We start from the raw sequence: 16,679 nt of genomic DNA on the forward strand, positions 1-16,679 counted from the left end.
GCAAAATGCAGAATGAAATTGTGGACGTGTGAATGGACCCTTACAGTCTGATAAAAGTGGTGGAGACAGGACTTTGATGATAATTGTGTGTTGTACAGGAACTAGGAGCTGGATCGGGATGATTAAGAGGAGACATCAGATGAGGAGGTTGGTGGCTGTAGCAGCAATAAAGAGCAGAGGCAACGGAAGCCCAAACCTCCAAGAGGAGTGACGGGGGCAGATCTCCTGGTCAGCTCAGGACCTGGTGATACTTCTGATCTGTCAGCAAAGGCACAAGACGTGTCAGGCTTATGCCAAGCTCGGCTGCTTCTAGATCTGTGCAAGTATCTCCTGTAATGCAAGTTTATCTCCATCAGGCCAGCACAAAAAAAACACAGATCTGCAGGATTAACCCCTTCCCGACCAGCTCTGTAATAATACCGCGCTGCGGGAAGTGACATCCTGACCAGCGGCGTAGTACTATGGCGCGCTGATCGGGTGGGTGCAGGAGCTGCGCCCGCCCTTTCAGCTACAGGGGATCAGCTGTTCGCCGATCCCGGCTGATGCGGCTGGCGCATTAACCCTCACTATGCCGCTGTCAGCGCTGACCGCGGGATGTGTGGAGGGAGGGAGCTATCTCCCCTTCCACATCAGGTCCCTGCGCTGCTATGACAGGGACCCAATGGCAGGGAAGGCAGCCCAATGCTTTCCACAGGCATCGGGGCTGCCTTTCATGTAAGCCTGTGAGATCCAGCCAGGCACGAAGGCTGTAAATGTATTAGTGAGTAATACACTTTTATACACTGCATTACAAGTAATACAAGTATTGTAATGCATTGTACAGGGGATCAGACCCCCAAAAGTTGTGGGGGGGAAAAATAAGTAAAAAATAAGTGAAAATAAAGTATTAAAAAAAAAATAGGATAAAAAGAAAAGTATACATATTAGGTATTGCCGCGTCCGTATCGACCGGCTCTATAAAAATATTACATGATCCACCCTGTCAGTAAAAAAATTAAAATAAATAAAATAAAAAAACAGTGTCAAAACAGCCATTTTTGGTAATCCTCTCTCACAAAAAGTGTAATACTAAGCGATCAAAAAGACATATTTAGCCCAAAATGGTACCAATCAAACCGTTATCTCATCCCACAAAAAATATGACCCTACCTAAGACAATGGCCCAAAAAAGAAAAAAATACGGCAACACAAAAACAAGATTTAATTCTGTTCAAAAATGTATTTACTGTGTAAAACTTAACAAAAATAAAAATGATAGACGCATTAGGTATCGTCATGTCCGTAACAACCTGCTCTATAAAAATATAACATGAGATGCCCCCTCAGGTGAATGCTGTAAAAAATTATTTAAAAAAAAAAAAAAAACTATGCCAAAACAGCCATTTTTTGTCACCTTGTCTCACAAAAAGTGTAATACTAAAAGCGATCAAAAAATCTTAGGTACCCCAAAATGATACCAATCAAATCTCCATCTCTTCCCACAAAAAATGAGAACCTACCTAAGACGATCGCCAGAAAAATAAAAAAAATAGGGCAGTCAGAAAATGGTAGCACAAAAACGAGATTTAATGGTAGCATTAAAAGATTTAATTCTGTTCAAAAATGCATTTACTGTGTAAAACTTAACAAAAATAAAAATCTGCTCTATAAAATATGAATACTGTAAAAAAAATGTTTTTAAAACTATGCCAAAACAGCCTTTTTTTCACCTTGCCTCACAAAAAGTGTAATACCAAGCGATCAAAAAGTCTTTTGGACCCTAAAATGGTGCCAATGAAAATGTCAACTCATCCCGCAAAATATTAGCCCCCACATAAGACAATCACTCAAAAAATAAAAACCAATCCATCTAAATCTGCACTGCGACAGCCATATGGCGCTCCTTCCGTTCTGAGTCCTGCCATGTGCCCCCACAGCAGTTTACCACTACATATGGGGTGATTCCGTATTCAGGAGAAAATAGGCAACAAATTTTGGGTGCTTTTCCTCCTGTTACCCCTTGTGAAAATGAAAAATTTGGGGCTAAAGCAACATTTTATTTATTTAAACTTTTCATTTTCACAGCCAAGTGTTTTCAAATTCCTTAAAACGCTTAGGGGGTCAATATGCTCAGTACCCCCCTTAATATATTCTTTGATAAGTGTGGTTTCCAAAATGGGGTCACTTCTTAAGGGTTTCCACTGTAGGGGTACGTCAGGGTCTCTTCAAATACAAAATGGTGCCCAAAAACCATTCTAGCAAAATCTGCCTCCAAAATCCATATGGCGCTCCTTTCCTTCTGACCACTGCCACGTGCCCATAGAGCAGTTGACCACCACATATGGGGTATTTCTGTAAACTACAGAATCGGAGTAATGCATATTGAGGTTTAGTTTGCTGTTGACCCTTGCTGTGTTGCAAGAAAAAATGTATTAACATGAAAAATATGCATAAAAAAAATGAAATGTTGAAATTTCGCCTCCATTTTCCTATAATTCTCGTGGAACACCTAAAGGGTTAACAAAGTTTATACCATCAGTTTTGAATAATTTAAGGGGTGTAGTTTCTAAAATGGGGTCATTTATTGGTGGTTTCTGCAACGGGCCGGTCCGGAGCCAGGGGTCTCTTCTACAGGTGTTATTTGAGTTTTTAGAGTTTCTGTCGTGACGCCAGTTGCATTTCAGCAACGAGGGATTAGATCCCCCTATGTAGAAGGTGATTGTGGGACCCAGGTGTAGGATTGCCAGAGTGGTGTAAGAGTTGCCTATAGTGTCCCTTTAGGTGCGGCTTTTGCACTTGTCGCAGTGCTCCTACCTGGATTTCCGGAACCCCAGGCATCGCCCGAAGCAGTGATAAAAGGGTTAACAGTTGAGGGATTTGGTAGAAGAAATGGAGTCCAGACTTGTATTAAAGTAGTTAACAGCTTTACATTCTTACAGTCTTCCTCCTCCTGGTCTTTTTTGTGGAAGCCAGCCAGCATCCCCAAGCGGTATGGTGTCCTTGTCATCATCATCAGTGTTCTCTTACTCCGACTCCTCCTCAATTAGCAATTAGCTTGTCTACAAGCTGAACCACCATCTGGCCAAGTGCCTGGCAGTGCAGTTGCTGCCGTACCACTTAGTTGTGGTAAATGTGGTGTAGTTCCGTGCTTAGTAGTACTATTTCTGCCCAGCTGTTGGGAAAAATTGTCTTTTTAAAATGCCATGTTGCTCTATGTACATGAGGCACATCACCAGATCAAGTGGGAAAATAGAACTGGCCAGCAATCTCAACAAGTCTGTCCTCATCTATGAGAGTGTTCTAGTCATCGTCCTCATCAGATACTTCATCTGTCGCTCAGACTCCTCCTTCTACGCTCTTTCGTCGGTGATCAATAATAAAATGTGTGGCCAGAAAACAACTCTACATCCTCAGCAATCCAGTTGTGCGGAAGCTGAACTCTCACCTGGCCAAGTGGCTAACAGTGCAGTTGCTGCTGTACAATTTAGTTGTGGTAATTGTGGCGCAGTTCCGCACCAGTTTTGAACACTGACGATGTATATGGTTAATGTATTAAATAAAATGTACAACCGATAGAATAAAATGTGTAACAATGTAAGACTCTCATAATCATGATAAGTAAAAGCAACACCAATAATCATTACAAATAAACCTGACTATATCATGAAAGGGTTAATGTTTTCCCATTTTATCTCCAGTAACTGTATTTACATGGGATTTTGTAGGATTTTCCATTGTCTAATCTTCTTTCCATTCAGGTTCCTACAATATAGGATCCTCTCAGTGGATATCTTCTATATGACAGGGACAAGATGGCGGAGAGTATAATAAATCTCACCCTAGAGATCCTCTTCCGGCTTACTGGAGAGGTGAGAGATTCTGATGACATCATCTTATCTATGTTAGATGGCCATGACTGGAGAGGTGAGGGACTCTGTATGTATGGAGTGATATTTATTAGTGATGAGGGACAGGGGTCATGTTCGAATTTGCAATATTTCGCAAATATTTTGTAGAATATTCGTCGAATATTCGCAAATTTGAATATTCGTTATATTCTTTTATTTTACTTGAAAATCGGCAGGGTAATGATCTCGTAATATGCGAATATTACACGATCAATACAGGCGTGGGTCAAAAACGAATATATAGCTACTATAGAATATAGTGCTTTATATTAGTTTTTTAGAATATTCGTCATTTTTTTTTTTCCATCTGAAGTTATGATTCCCCCCTGCTTAAGTTGCTTGTCAAGCATCAGATGGAAAAAAATGACTAATATTCTAAAAAACTAATATATAGCACTATATTCGAAATATTCTCGAAGTTGCGAAATTTGCGATAAATACTCGTAATTCGAATATTCGCGTTCAACACTAATATTTATTACTGTGTCTCTCCATAACCAGGACTACACAGTAGTGAAGAAGACATCTGGTGAGCTCTGTCAGGCCCCTCTGTCTGAAGGATGGGGAAGAACCCTGAGCCCAATCACGGGGCCTCCACCTCAACCCCTGATACATGAGGAAATCAATAGAGAGAAGATCCTAGAACTCGCCAAAAAGATGATTGAGCTGCTGACTGGAGAGGTGACCCTGCTGGGACATTACACAGGAATGCTATGAAGGGATCTGGGTGATGACCGTATCATTGTGTTTGTACAAAGAGGACCGGCACTCGTTTAAGTAGACTTGAGCGAGTGCTGGTCCTCTTTGTGCAAGTACGTCAGGTCTTGCCCTGGACGCGCGCACCGCATCTCTGACATATGGAGTGCCGACTGTGTCTTCTCTGTATCATTGTGTTGTCAGGTTCCTATAAGGTGTCAGGATGTCACCATCTATTTCTCCGTGGAGGAGTGGGAGTATTTAGAAGGACACAAAGATCTGTACAAGGACATCATGATGGAGGATCACCGGCCTCTCACATCACCAGGTAATAGACCTGACTAAATACACATGTCCTCTCATTATCTGTATGTAAGGAATAAATTCAGTGACTGGATGTGTTTCCTACAGTTAAGGAAGAGAGAAGAACACCGGAGAGATGTCCCAGTCCACTTCTTCCTCAGGATGGTTCAGGAGAACATCGCAATGTCCCACAGGATGATCAGGTAGATGGAGATAAGACACACGGAACAAAAATCACTGAGATTAACTCAGTTCTACAGCAGGCAGCTATACACATATATCCTGAAGGGTGGGGAGAACTGTCCCTATAGTCTCACCCTAATCTAGTGCTCAGCCCAGGGACGGCCCCTGATGGTGGGGACTCCCTGTCCTCGAACCTTGACTCGCAAAGTCCTAAATCAACCCTAACAATGTGGTGGAGGGTAGAGGGTAGAATAGGTGCCTATCAGTAAAAAATAAGAAAAAGAGACACTGTACATATACACTCCCCTATAGACATAGGGTAAATTGATGGACTCTGTATACAACCCTAATGCTGTGTTATAACAGTCAACAAGGTACACAGTGCATCAAGGTATATGTAATGAATTCACCCTAAACATAGAAAGACATAAAGAAAACCCCAACGCGTTTCCCCCACTATGTGGGATCATCAGGGGGTTGGTAAGTTCAATAATTGATATCATATATATGATATAGTGATATCCGTAATTTGGGTGAGGACCACCAATATTGATAACTCAGTGTCCGTTATGTATTCATATCGATTGTGAGGGGGCCATAAGATAATAGCGGGAGGAGATCAATCTCAATTGGACTGTACGCCGACCATAACATAAGGAAGTTGTTGTTCCATACGGTCACATTTCCATAGAAGAATCTGTGGAGGAGAAAAAAATATAATGGTATCGAACACACCAGGTTCCAAAGTTTCACCTCCACCAGTGGCCACCACTATCAGAAACCGAAACTCACAGTTTCCACTGAGATAAGAAATGTCCAATGAGTAGCAAGATGGCATCAGCACATATAGATATCCTAAGTCATAGAAAATACATGCTCAGTATCAGAATGATAAAAACTTCCTGGGGAGAGTATGTCCCTACTTACAGTTAGTCATCCATCTATGGGATAAAGCATACCGGCTCCTCCAGAGGCCCGCTACCACATGTGCCCCAAGTCCCCTTTTAAATATACTCCTGCCGGTCATTTCCCGCCCACAGATGCTGTGTCCGCGTCGCTTAGCAGTTGACATCACTTCCGATCTATGATGTTTAGTCATTTCCGGTCGGTGGAACGCACATTCGTCACGTGTTTCCGATGGAGCGCATCTCCGGTCACCTGTTTCCGGTACGTGGAACGCAGAGGACCGCAGATGCACTTCCGGTCAAGTGATTCCGGACCTACATCGCAGGTAGAATATAGTAGAAGCGCTGTCAAACATAGCCAGACACTAAGTAATACCCAGACTGCCTTTATCTTACGGATATCACTCTATCAATATGGGTATCCGTTATCTATGATATCAATTATTAAACTTACCTACCCCCATCAGTGGCCGTCCCTGGGCTGAGCACTACAGGGTGGGCCATTTATATGGATACACCTTAATAAAATGGGAATGGTTGGTGATATTAACTTCCTGTTTGTGGCACATTAGTATATGTGAGGGGGGAAACTTTTCAAGATGGGTGGTGACCATGGTGGCCATTTTGAAGTCGGCCATTTTGAATCCAACTTTTGTTTTTTCAATAGGAAGAGGGTCATGTGACACATCAAACTTATTGGGAATTTCACAAGAAAAACAATGGTGTGCTTGGTTTTAACGTAACTTTATTCTTTCATGAGTTATTTACAAGTTTCTGACCACTTATAAAATGTGTTCAATGTGCTGCCCATTGTGTTGGATTGTCAATGCAACCCTCTTCTCCCACTCTTCACACACTGATAGCAACACCGCAGGAGAAATGCTAGCACAGGCTTCCAGTATCCGTAGTTTCAGGTGCTGCACATCTTGTATCTTCACAGCATAGACAATTGCCTTCAGATGACCCCAAAGATAAAAGTCTAAGGGGGTCAGATCGGGAGACCTTGGGGGCCATTCAACTGGCCCACGACAACCAGTCCACTTTCCAGGAAACTGTTCATCTAGGAATGCTCGGACCTGACACCCATAATGTGGTGGTGCACCATCTTGCTGGAAAAACTCAGGGAACATGCCAGCTTCAGTGCATAAAGAGGGAAACACATCATCAGTGTGTGAAGAGTGGGAGAAGAGGGTTGCATTGACAATCCAACACAATGGGCAGCACATTGAACACATTTTATAAGTGGTCAGAAACTTGTAAATAACTAATGAAAGAATAAAGTTACATTAAAACCAAGCACACCATTGTTTTTCTTGTGAAATTCCCAATAAGTTTGATGTGTCACATGACCCTCTTCCTATTAAAAAAACAAAAGTTGGATTCAAAATGGCTGACTTCAAAATGGCCGCCATGGTCCCCACCCATCTTGAAAAGTTTCCCCCCTCACATATACTAATGTTCCACAAACAGGAAGTTAATATCACCAACCATTCCCATTTTATTAAGGTGTATCCATATAAATGGCCCACCCTGTAGATTAAGGTGAGACTATAGGGACAGTTCTCCCCACCCTTCAGGATATATGTGTATAGCTGCCTGCTGTAGAACTATTTGAGTTAATCTCAGTGATTTTTATTCCGTGTGTCTTATTTTAAGGATATCTAATTAAAGCTTATTAATTTTAAGGGTTATAATAATTGCTGGAACTAGGTTTTTTGTCTACTAACCCTGATTTAGATTGCATCTCTACTTGCTGGACTAGATGGAGATAAGGTCTCACAAAATGTCACATGTGATCTGTAGAAGGATGTGAAGATATTGTGTTCAGTCTTGTTTTATCCACCAGTATTATATGTATTATCCTTGTATAATGAGAAAGGTGGAGATGGCAGGATTACAGCTGACCATAGAAATTACCATTTGTCTGGATCTTCTCACTATTTTCTGGTTATGGAGTCTTCTGGTTGGAATATTTATACAGGAGACCTGCAGATATTGGTGTCACATAACTTCTACTGTCCGGTCGTCTTTGTCCGTCATGATAATTAATGATCTTTTCTGATCACACAATACATTCCACACGACTTCTACAACCGTCTGATGACTTCTACAATATTTGTTTTACAGGTTCAGAATCCAGGTGAAGATCTGAACACTATATATGTTACAGAGGCATATGTGAGGGGTGATGAGCAGAGTACAGAGGACATTCCTACAGACAACTGCCCAGGTGAGTAGTAAGCACTAAATAAAGCAATAAAACCTTACATTTGATGTATGTTTAAAAAATGTACTGCGATAAACCAATTGCACCCACTTGTGTAAGGATCTTTTTTACATCGCAGCATTCAATGTCATAACAAGCATCTATCAGCAATAAAACATTCGTTCCCACTTATTGGCCAATGTAAAACTCCCTTAAGGCCTCCTGCACACGACAGTATTTTTTCACAGTCCGCAAAACGGGGTTCCGTTGGTCCGTGATCCGTGACCGTTTTTTCGTCCGTGGGTCCTCCTTGATTTTTGGAGGATCCACGGACATGAAAAATGAAAAAAAAAATCTAAGTCAAGTTTGCCATTGAAATGATAGGAAAAAACGGACACGGATCACGGACACGGATCACGGACGCGGATGACAATCTTGTGTGCATCCGTGATTTTTCACTGACCCATTGACTTGAATGGGTCCGCAAACCGTTGACCGTGAAAAAAATAGGACAGGTCCTATTTTTTTCACGGCCAGGAAACACTGATCACGGATGCGGCTGCCAAACGGTGCATTTTCCGATTTTTCCACGGACCCATTGAAAGTCAATGGGTCCGCGAAAAAAAATGGAAAACGGAACCACGGACGCGGATGCACACAACGGTCGTGTGCAGGAGGCCTAAGAGTGTGTGCAGACTTTGGACTATAGTTATTTGTAGACATTTGCCTCTTTGGCTACTATGCAAAGCCATCAAATTGCTACTTTACTGCACTTTGAAGGGTTAACTTGTACTGTGATTTATACTGTTGTGTGCACTTATATGGTTTCATATTCTTGAACTACATTTATATGTTTATTGCAATATACGCTATAGCTGCACAGCACTGTGGAAAGGGTTAATGCATATCCAATACAAAGGCGGAATGCACACGGCTGTGAGCGGTCCATGGTATCCCGGCCTGGCATCCTGCTGAGAGCGCTTCATGCCGCCGCTGCACTACAGTAATACACTCGTATGATCTATACGAGTGTATTACTGTAGTGCAGCGGCGGCATAAAGCGCATGGCGTCATAGCATCCAATGACGCCGTACGCTCCTGCTCTTAGCAGGATGCTTGGCCGGGATACCACGGACCGCTCACAGCCGCGTTCCACGGCTGTGTGCATTCGGCCTAATACTGAGAGAATTTATGACTTTCTACCTACCTACCCTGGAGGGTAAAAAGCAGACACACCGACCTTCTGACTGTCTGGTTCAACTCTGTTGTTTATGTCTGAAGACTTGTTTTTGTCTGGATAAGCTGCTTAGTCATTCCTATATACTTGCATTGAATTCCTTCTGAAGAGCCCCAACATGTGGTAGCACTTCAACAGTGTCCGGAGGACCCAGAGTAGCTTTGGGTCCACCCTATCCCGGGCAACTGCAGATTTACCTGTTGGACAGGCATGTGCAGTTTCTATTTGAATTCAACTATAGAGGCAAAGCTAAATCCATATAAAACATCACTTTCAATCTGTAAAGCATTAAAATGATCCATATGAAAGAAAACAGTGATGAAAGGTGACACAATAAATCCAATCACCTGAAAAACTGAATAAAAAAACAGGATACTAAGGGCATGTTCATATTTGTGTCACAGTATTCATCAAAAAGAGTGTAGAGAAATGTCCGTTATGTGCTGTTTCACGAAAGCGCTCCTGTCCCGTTCTTCAAATTGTCTGCCTGCTACCCATTATACTTCGCTTGGCTCTGATACCTGGCTACATTTCTAACTATGCTCCTATCTTATCCACTGTTTGGTTACATCCCAGCCATTCTCCTTATGATGACCTTTGACTTCATAGAGAATCTACAAGTTCAAAAAATTGCACAAATAGAAAACATTGGGAATAGTTATTTTCTAATATAACTTCTGACCACAATTAGTATAGTATATGACATCCCTCAGTGTTGTTCAGAATGCTGGGTTTGTCTTCTAATTCACAGAGGTAAGTAGATAAAATATCCCTGCGCGCAAGAATCCAGTCCAGAAGGTAATAGTAAATATGCTACTTTTATTGCAGAAGTGCAACGCGTTTCGGGGAATAGTTCCCCTTTATCAGGTACAGAACACTGCATATGAATTACACAAACACACAGCATTTAAATACACACAAAAAAACACCAAAATGCAAAGTGGGCGGGGATAGAGCGGGAGTGGTTCATGGGGGATGGGTCCCCAGAAGATGTGTGCTGATCTAATAATCGGGATTATATTTAATTTTGATAATAATTGCAGAGGTAGTGTCATTGGTGGCGTGGTGAAGCCAGGGTAATTTAAATACTGTGATTCAGTCGAAAACCGTGCTCCTGAGCACGGAGCGCTCACACTGAATGAAGGGTCACGTGATCGGGTCCCGATCACATGATCACGGCTCGCCGACACCAGATGGCAGCCTGGTTGCTGAGCAACCAGGACACTTGTGGCCGCACGGTTGTGCTGCGGAGACAAGCGCAGCAGAGTCCGGAGTAGGGTGGCTTCAGGGAAGGGAGGTGGGGTGGAAGATGTATGTGATATGATATGTATTGTAGAGGGGGGGGGGGGACCCTATTGGTGTGGCCAGGTGGGAGACTGAGAGGGGATGCAAAACATAAGCAAATTAGAGAAACGGATTTACAGGCACAATAACAATAATAAACAATAATGATAATAGATGAAATAATGATACATATACATACATTGGAAGATAGTGGGGAATAAATATATAAAAAAGGACTGATTATAAATCAATCAAGAACCAATAGTCAATAAATAGATAGAAAACTGTACTGGAATACAAATAAATTCAAATCACAAATAGTAATAATTCATTGGGAATAAATAAGTGTATATATTGTAAAATAGATAGAATGATGGTAAATATTAGGGGAAAAAATTATAATAATATGTAGAATAGTTGATTAATCATTAGTAATAAGTAATGAAACATTAATATTCAAAATTAATATTAAAAATAGTATATATATATATATATATATATATATATATATATATATATATTAAAAAGGGGGGGGGGGGGGGGAGTCCGAAAGGCCAGGCACTCCAAATTATGGAACACCATGCACAGATATGTGTACAAAACCGAAATGGCGGTGGTATAAACATGTTAAAAATAAAGCTCAAAATCTTGGAGCGACCCTGGCTGTTTGAACTAGGATAGGGAACGTAACGGCTGAAATATAACTAAGCTCGGGGTATTTCAGAGGTTTATCTCAAAGGCCTCGTTAAGACCAAATGTTTTAAGACAGTTGAGTTTAAATATCCAAAACATCTTGCGCCTTTTTATCGTCTGCATAACATTATGCCAATCAGAACCGATTTGTTCAATGGGCATAACTGAAAAACCAGTGGCAAAGCCCTCATGGCGGATGGTTGCATGTCTAGACACGCTGTGTTGTAGGAAACCCTTTTTGATATTTGACCGATGTTTGTTGAGCCTGTTGCACAAGGTTTGGATTGTCCGCCCCACATACTGCAGTCCACAGGGGCATTCTAGCAGATAGATAACATTCTTTGATCCACAGTCCAAATGTTGTCTAATGGAGAAGTTTCCTCCATTGGATCTACGTCGAAAAGAAGTGGAGACCCGTATAGCGGTACAGCAGAGACATTTGGGCTGGTTGCATCTAAAACTACCAGGTGGTTCAGAGTGGTGTGTTCTAGTGGGGGGAGGTTTGTAATCAAGTCCGTGGGCACGGAGTTTACTTGGAGCTAGTAAATTTTTTAAAGTTTTGGCTCTCCTGAACGTCAGGGGAGGATGAATGGGTAGTGATTTTGATAAAAATGGGTCACTTCTAAGGATATGCCAGTGTTTAGATAGGATGCTCCTAATGTCCTTATGATTGTTGCTGTATGTAGTAATAAAGTCAGTGCTCCACTTATTCTCGGATTTCTTGTTTTTTTAAAATATTTTTAGTAGTGTCATCTGTATTTTCATTTTTGTTAACAGGTAGGCCGTTTTCTTGTGTAAGGTTTTTTGCTTTGTTGAAGGCCGCTTCTATGATTGGGAGTGGATAACCTTTTTGTATAAACCTCTTGTGGATGATTTTACTCTGGGTAATGAAGTCTTTGTCTAGGGAGCAATTCCTTCTTATTTGCTTGAACTGGCCGAAGGGAATATTGGTTTTCCATTTTTTATGGTGTGAACTGGTGAAGTCCAGGTAGCTGTTGCAATCCACCTTTTTTTTAAAAAGTGCGTATTTCTAATTTATTATTGATGACGTTCAGTTCCAGGTCCAAGTACTCGATTTTTGTCTGGTTGTCGGTTCCAGATAAGGTGATGCCCCAATCGGTGGAATTGAGGTGTGAAATAAAATTATTAATAGAACAAATGTCGCCGTTCCAAACAAATAAAAGGTCATCAATGTACTGTTGATAAAATATTATGTTTTGAGCCCAAAAGCTGGAGCTGTATATGAATCTAGTTTCGAAGGCCCCCATAAAGAGGTTTGCAAAACTCGGCGCAAAACGTGTGCCCATAGCGGTCCCTCTGGTTTGCAGGTAAAGTTGATCCTGGAAGCGAAACACGTTGTGCGTGAGGATGAACCTGATGGATTCAAGAATGAAGGATTTCTGGTCGGTGGGCAAGAGGTGGTCGTTATCCAGTTATTGTTTGGTGCAGCTGATACCCAATTCATGTTCAATGTTTGAATATAGTGCCGTGACATCTAATGTCATCAATCTGTAGGTGCCTTCCCACCTGAAGTGATTGTATCAAGGAGGAAGAGTCTCTGAGGTATGATGGTAAATTGGCGACATACTTCTGTAGGAGAACGTCAACGTAATGTGAGAGATTACAAGTAAGGCATGAAATATCTGAGATGATCGGGCGGCCCGGGGGGTGTTTTCAGGTCCTTATGGACTTTTGGTAAATGATAGAAGGTAGCAATTGCTGAGTCTTGGCCTAGAATGTAATCTTGTTCCTTCTTGTCTAATATATGTTTTGCGGATACAATGAGTGTTTTGAATGCCACCTTATGCTCTGTGGAAGGGTCTCATTAAGAGGGAAGTAGTAATCTCTATTGGATAGGATGTGGAGTGCCTCTTTCACACAATCCTCTTTATTTTGAATCACAATGCCCCCACCCTTGTCTGCTCCTCGGATTACAATCTCAGTATTATCTTGAAGGTGTTTCACTGCCAATTTCTCACTAAGGTTTAGATTGCTGTTAAATATTGGTTTTTGGTGGACAGTCCGGAAATCTTCCAGAACTAGATTATAAAAGGTGTCAATGAAGTTACCCTTATGTTGAGTGGGTAATTCGGCATTGCCAGATCCTTGCTGTCTGTCAACAACTATTTCAAGATAGCCTGACCCAACTGATTTTTTATAAATCACATCAGAACCTGGCAGAATTATAATGTAAATCTATGTCAGCTCATAGCCATGACTTCATTATACATGACGTGACCATACTACTTCTTCCCTCTGTGCTAAAGTGCATGTAGTTGTAGGGAGTGTGCGAGACAGACACCACTGTCCATTTCACTAAAAAGGATTGGTGATACACACTGAAATGTGAACTTATGAAGATGCTAGCATCAAGGAGTGGAAAACTAAAGAGAATAGCTTGGTTGCTTAACATAATGATCTACTGGTCCTTGCCCCGAAGTCTACCCTTAGATTGTGATCTCTTATGCAAACCATTGTTTTAAGAATTTAATAAATGATGATAATAATTTTTTTTTTCTTGGCAGATGACTATATCAGGAGCTCAAAGGGACTTCCGACACCTAAAGATTTAAAAGCAAATGATCATGCTCTGGTACAAGGTGCTTATGAAGTATATGTCATTATCCCAGATACACCCTCAGCCTTGCAAAGCAACAGTCAATCATCTGATCTTTTTCAACGAGTCTTGCCTTTTGATTCATCACAGACTGTTAAGCAAAACAAAGGACACAGAAGAGGTGAACATCCAACAACTCCCACGGGGGTGAAGCCATTTTCATGCTCAGAATGTGGGAAATGTTATAGGATGAAATCAAGTCTTATGATACACCAAAGAGCTCACACAGGAGAGAAGCCATTTTCATGTTTAGAATGCGGGAAACGGTTTACGAAAAAATCAATTCTTACTACACATAAGAGAATTCACACAGGGGAGAAACCATTTTCATGCTCAGAATGTGGGAAATGCTATAGGATGAAATCAAGTCTTACTATACACCAAAGAGCTCACACAGGAGATAAGCCATTTTCGTGTTTAGAATGTGGGAAACGGTTTACCAACAAATCAAGTCTTATTACACATAAGAGAATTCACACAGGGGAAAAACCATTTTCATGTTTTGAATGTGAAAAATGTTTTATCCAGAAATCAGATCTTGTTAAACATGAGAGAATTCACACAGGGGAGAAGCCATTTTCATGTTCCGAATGTGGGAAATGTTTTAGCGATAAATCAAGTTTTATTTCACATGAGAAAACTCACACAGGGATGAAGTCATTGTCATGTTCAGAATGTGGGAAATGGTTTAGCAAAAAAACAAGCCTCATTGAACATGAGAGAATCCACACAGGGGAGAAGCCGTTTTCATGTTCAGAATGCGGGAAATGTTTTATCCAGAAATCCGATCTTGTTAAACATCAGAGAGGTCACACAGGAGAGAAACCATATTCATGTTCAGAATGTGGGAAATGTTTTAGCAACAAATCAAGTCTTATTACACATTATAGAATTCACACAGGGGAGAAGCCATTTTCATGTTCAGAATGTGGAAAATGTTTTATCCAGAAATCAGATCTTGTTAAGCATCAGAGAGGTCACACAGGAGAGAAGCCATTTTCATGTGCAGAATGTGGAAAATGTTTTAGCGATAAATCAAGTTTTATTTCACATAAGAAAATTCACACAGGGGAGAAGTCATTTTCATGTTCTGAATGCGGGAAATGGTTTAGGAAAAAATCAAGTCTTATTATACATGATAGAATTCACACAGGGGAGAAACCATATTCGTGTTCAGAATGTGGAAAATGTTTTAGTCAGAAATCAGATCTTGTTAAACATCAGAGAAGTCACACGGGGGAGAAACCATTTTCATGTGCAGAATGTGGGAAATGTTTTAGCGATAAATCAAGTTTTATTTCACATAAGAAAATTCACACAGGGGAGAAGTCATTTTCATGTTCTGAATGCGGGAAATGGTTTAGGAGAAAATCAAGTCTTATTATACATGATAGAATTCACACAGGGGAGAAACCATATTCATGTTCAGAATGTGGAAAATGTTATATTCAGAAATCAGATCTTGTTAAACATCAGAGAGGTCACACGGGGGAAAAACCATTTTCATGTGCAGAATGTGGAAAATATTTTAGCAATAAATCAAGTTTTATTTCACATGAGAAAATTCATACAAGGGAGATGTCCTTTTCATGTTCAGAATGTGGGAAATGGTTTAGCAATAAATCAAGGCTTATTATGCATGAGAAAATTCACACAGGGGAGAAACCATTTTCATGTTCAGAATGTGGAAAATGTTTTATCCAGAAATCAGATCTTGTTAAACATCAGCGAATTCACACAGGGGAGAAACCATTTTTATGTTCAGAATGTGGAAAATGTTTTATCCAGAAATCAAATCTTATAAAACATCAGCGAATTCACACAGGGGAGAAACCATTTTCATGTTCAGAATGTGGAAAATGTTTTATTCAGAAATCAGATCTTGTTAAACATCAGCGAATCCATACAGGGAAGAAGCCATTTTCATGTTCAGACTTGGAAAAGTTGTAGCTTTAACCAGAACTTATTATACATCAGAGAACTCAAACAGCGGAAAAGCCATATTTATGTTCAGAATGTGGGAAATGTTTTAATCAGAAATCAGATCTTAACATCAGAGAATTCACACTGGGGAGAAGCCATAATAATGTAGGATATGTTTTAGCCACAGATATCATTGTCTTAAACATCTATGAATTTACATTTGGAAGTATTTCTATTAAAGCCAAAGTAAAGCAGTTTGGAACATTAAATGATGATTTAGAAATGTCTGTAATTACCAATAAACATCTGTTATCTAAAAATACTAATAGAATCCAGAAAAACACAATTGTTGACTAATCATGTGGAAAACATATTTCTCATGGCTAGATAATGAATGGCCACTTTGTTATATAGACGCTTATCTAGTAAAGCATTGGATCTCCTTCACCTTTAGAACCAAAATAATTTATCGTGGCATATATTCCACTAGGTGTTGAAATCATTCTTCAGGAATATTGGCCCATGTGGACAGAATAAAAGGGAAGCACTGACCTCATCCGAACAGCTCATTGTATCCCATCCCAGAGATGCTCTATAGGTTTAAGATCTTGTAGACTATGAAGAAAATGGTTTTGTGAGATGTCTCCCTGGGGCTACTGCTAGAAGACGTATTATTAATATTGTTAAGCAAGCAAAGCAGGAAGGGGACGTGGATGTTCTTGTCCATCTAGGGACAAATGACCTG

The 16,679-nt window shown here is 40.6% G+C and overlaps 1 protein-coding gene across 2 annotated transcripts in view; it reads left to right on the forward strand.

The window, feature by feature from the left end:
• LOC121004459 (zinc finger protein 260-like) overlaps positions 1–16,250 on the forward strand; it is a 68,723-nt gene extending 52,473 nt beyond the window's left edge. The window contains exons 1-4 of one of the 2 annotated variants that reach the window (XM_040436688.1): positions 4,612–4,911; positions 4,995–5,089; positions 8,102–8,204; positions 13,920–16,250. In XM_040436688.1, the coding sequence (XP_040292622.1) occupies positions 4,878–4,911; positions 4,995–5,089; positions 8,102–8,204; positions 13,920–15,961 (2,274 nt within the window). In that variant the 5' untranslated portion in view covers positions 4,612–4,877 and the 3' untranslated portion in view covers positions 15,962–16,250. Of the gene's footprint in view, positions 1–4,611; positions 4,912–4,994; positions 5,090–8,101; positions 8,205–13,919 lie in introns of those variants that run through there. The other variant, XM_040436687.1, reaches the window with a different exon arrangement.
• The last annotated feature ends 429 nt before the right edge of the window (positions 16,251–16,679 follow it).

Source organism: Bufo bufo, chromosome 6 (genome assembly GCF_905171765.1).
Source record: "Bufo bufo chromosome 6, aBufBuf1.1, whole genome shotgun sequence".
Taxonomy (NCBI): domain Eukaryota; kingdom Metazoa; phylum Chordata; class Amphibia; order Anura; family Bufonidae; genus Bufo; species Bufo bufo.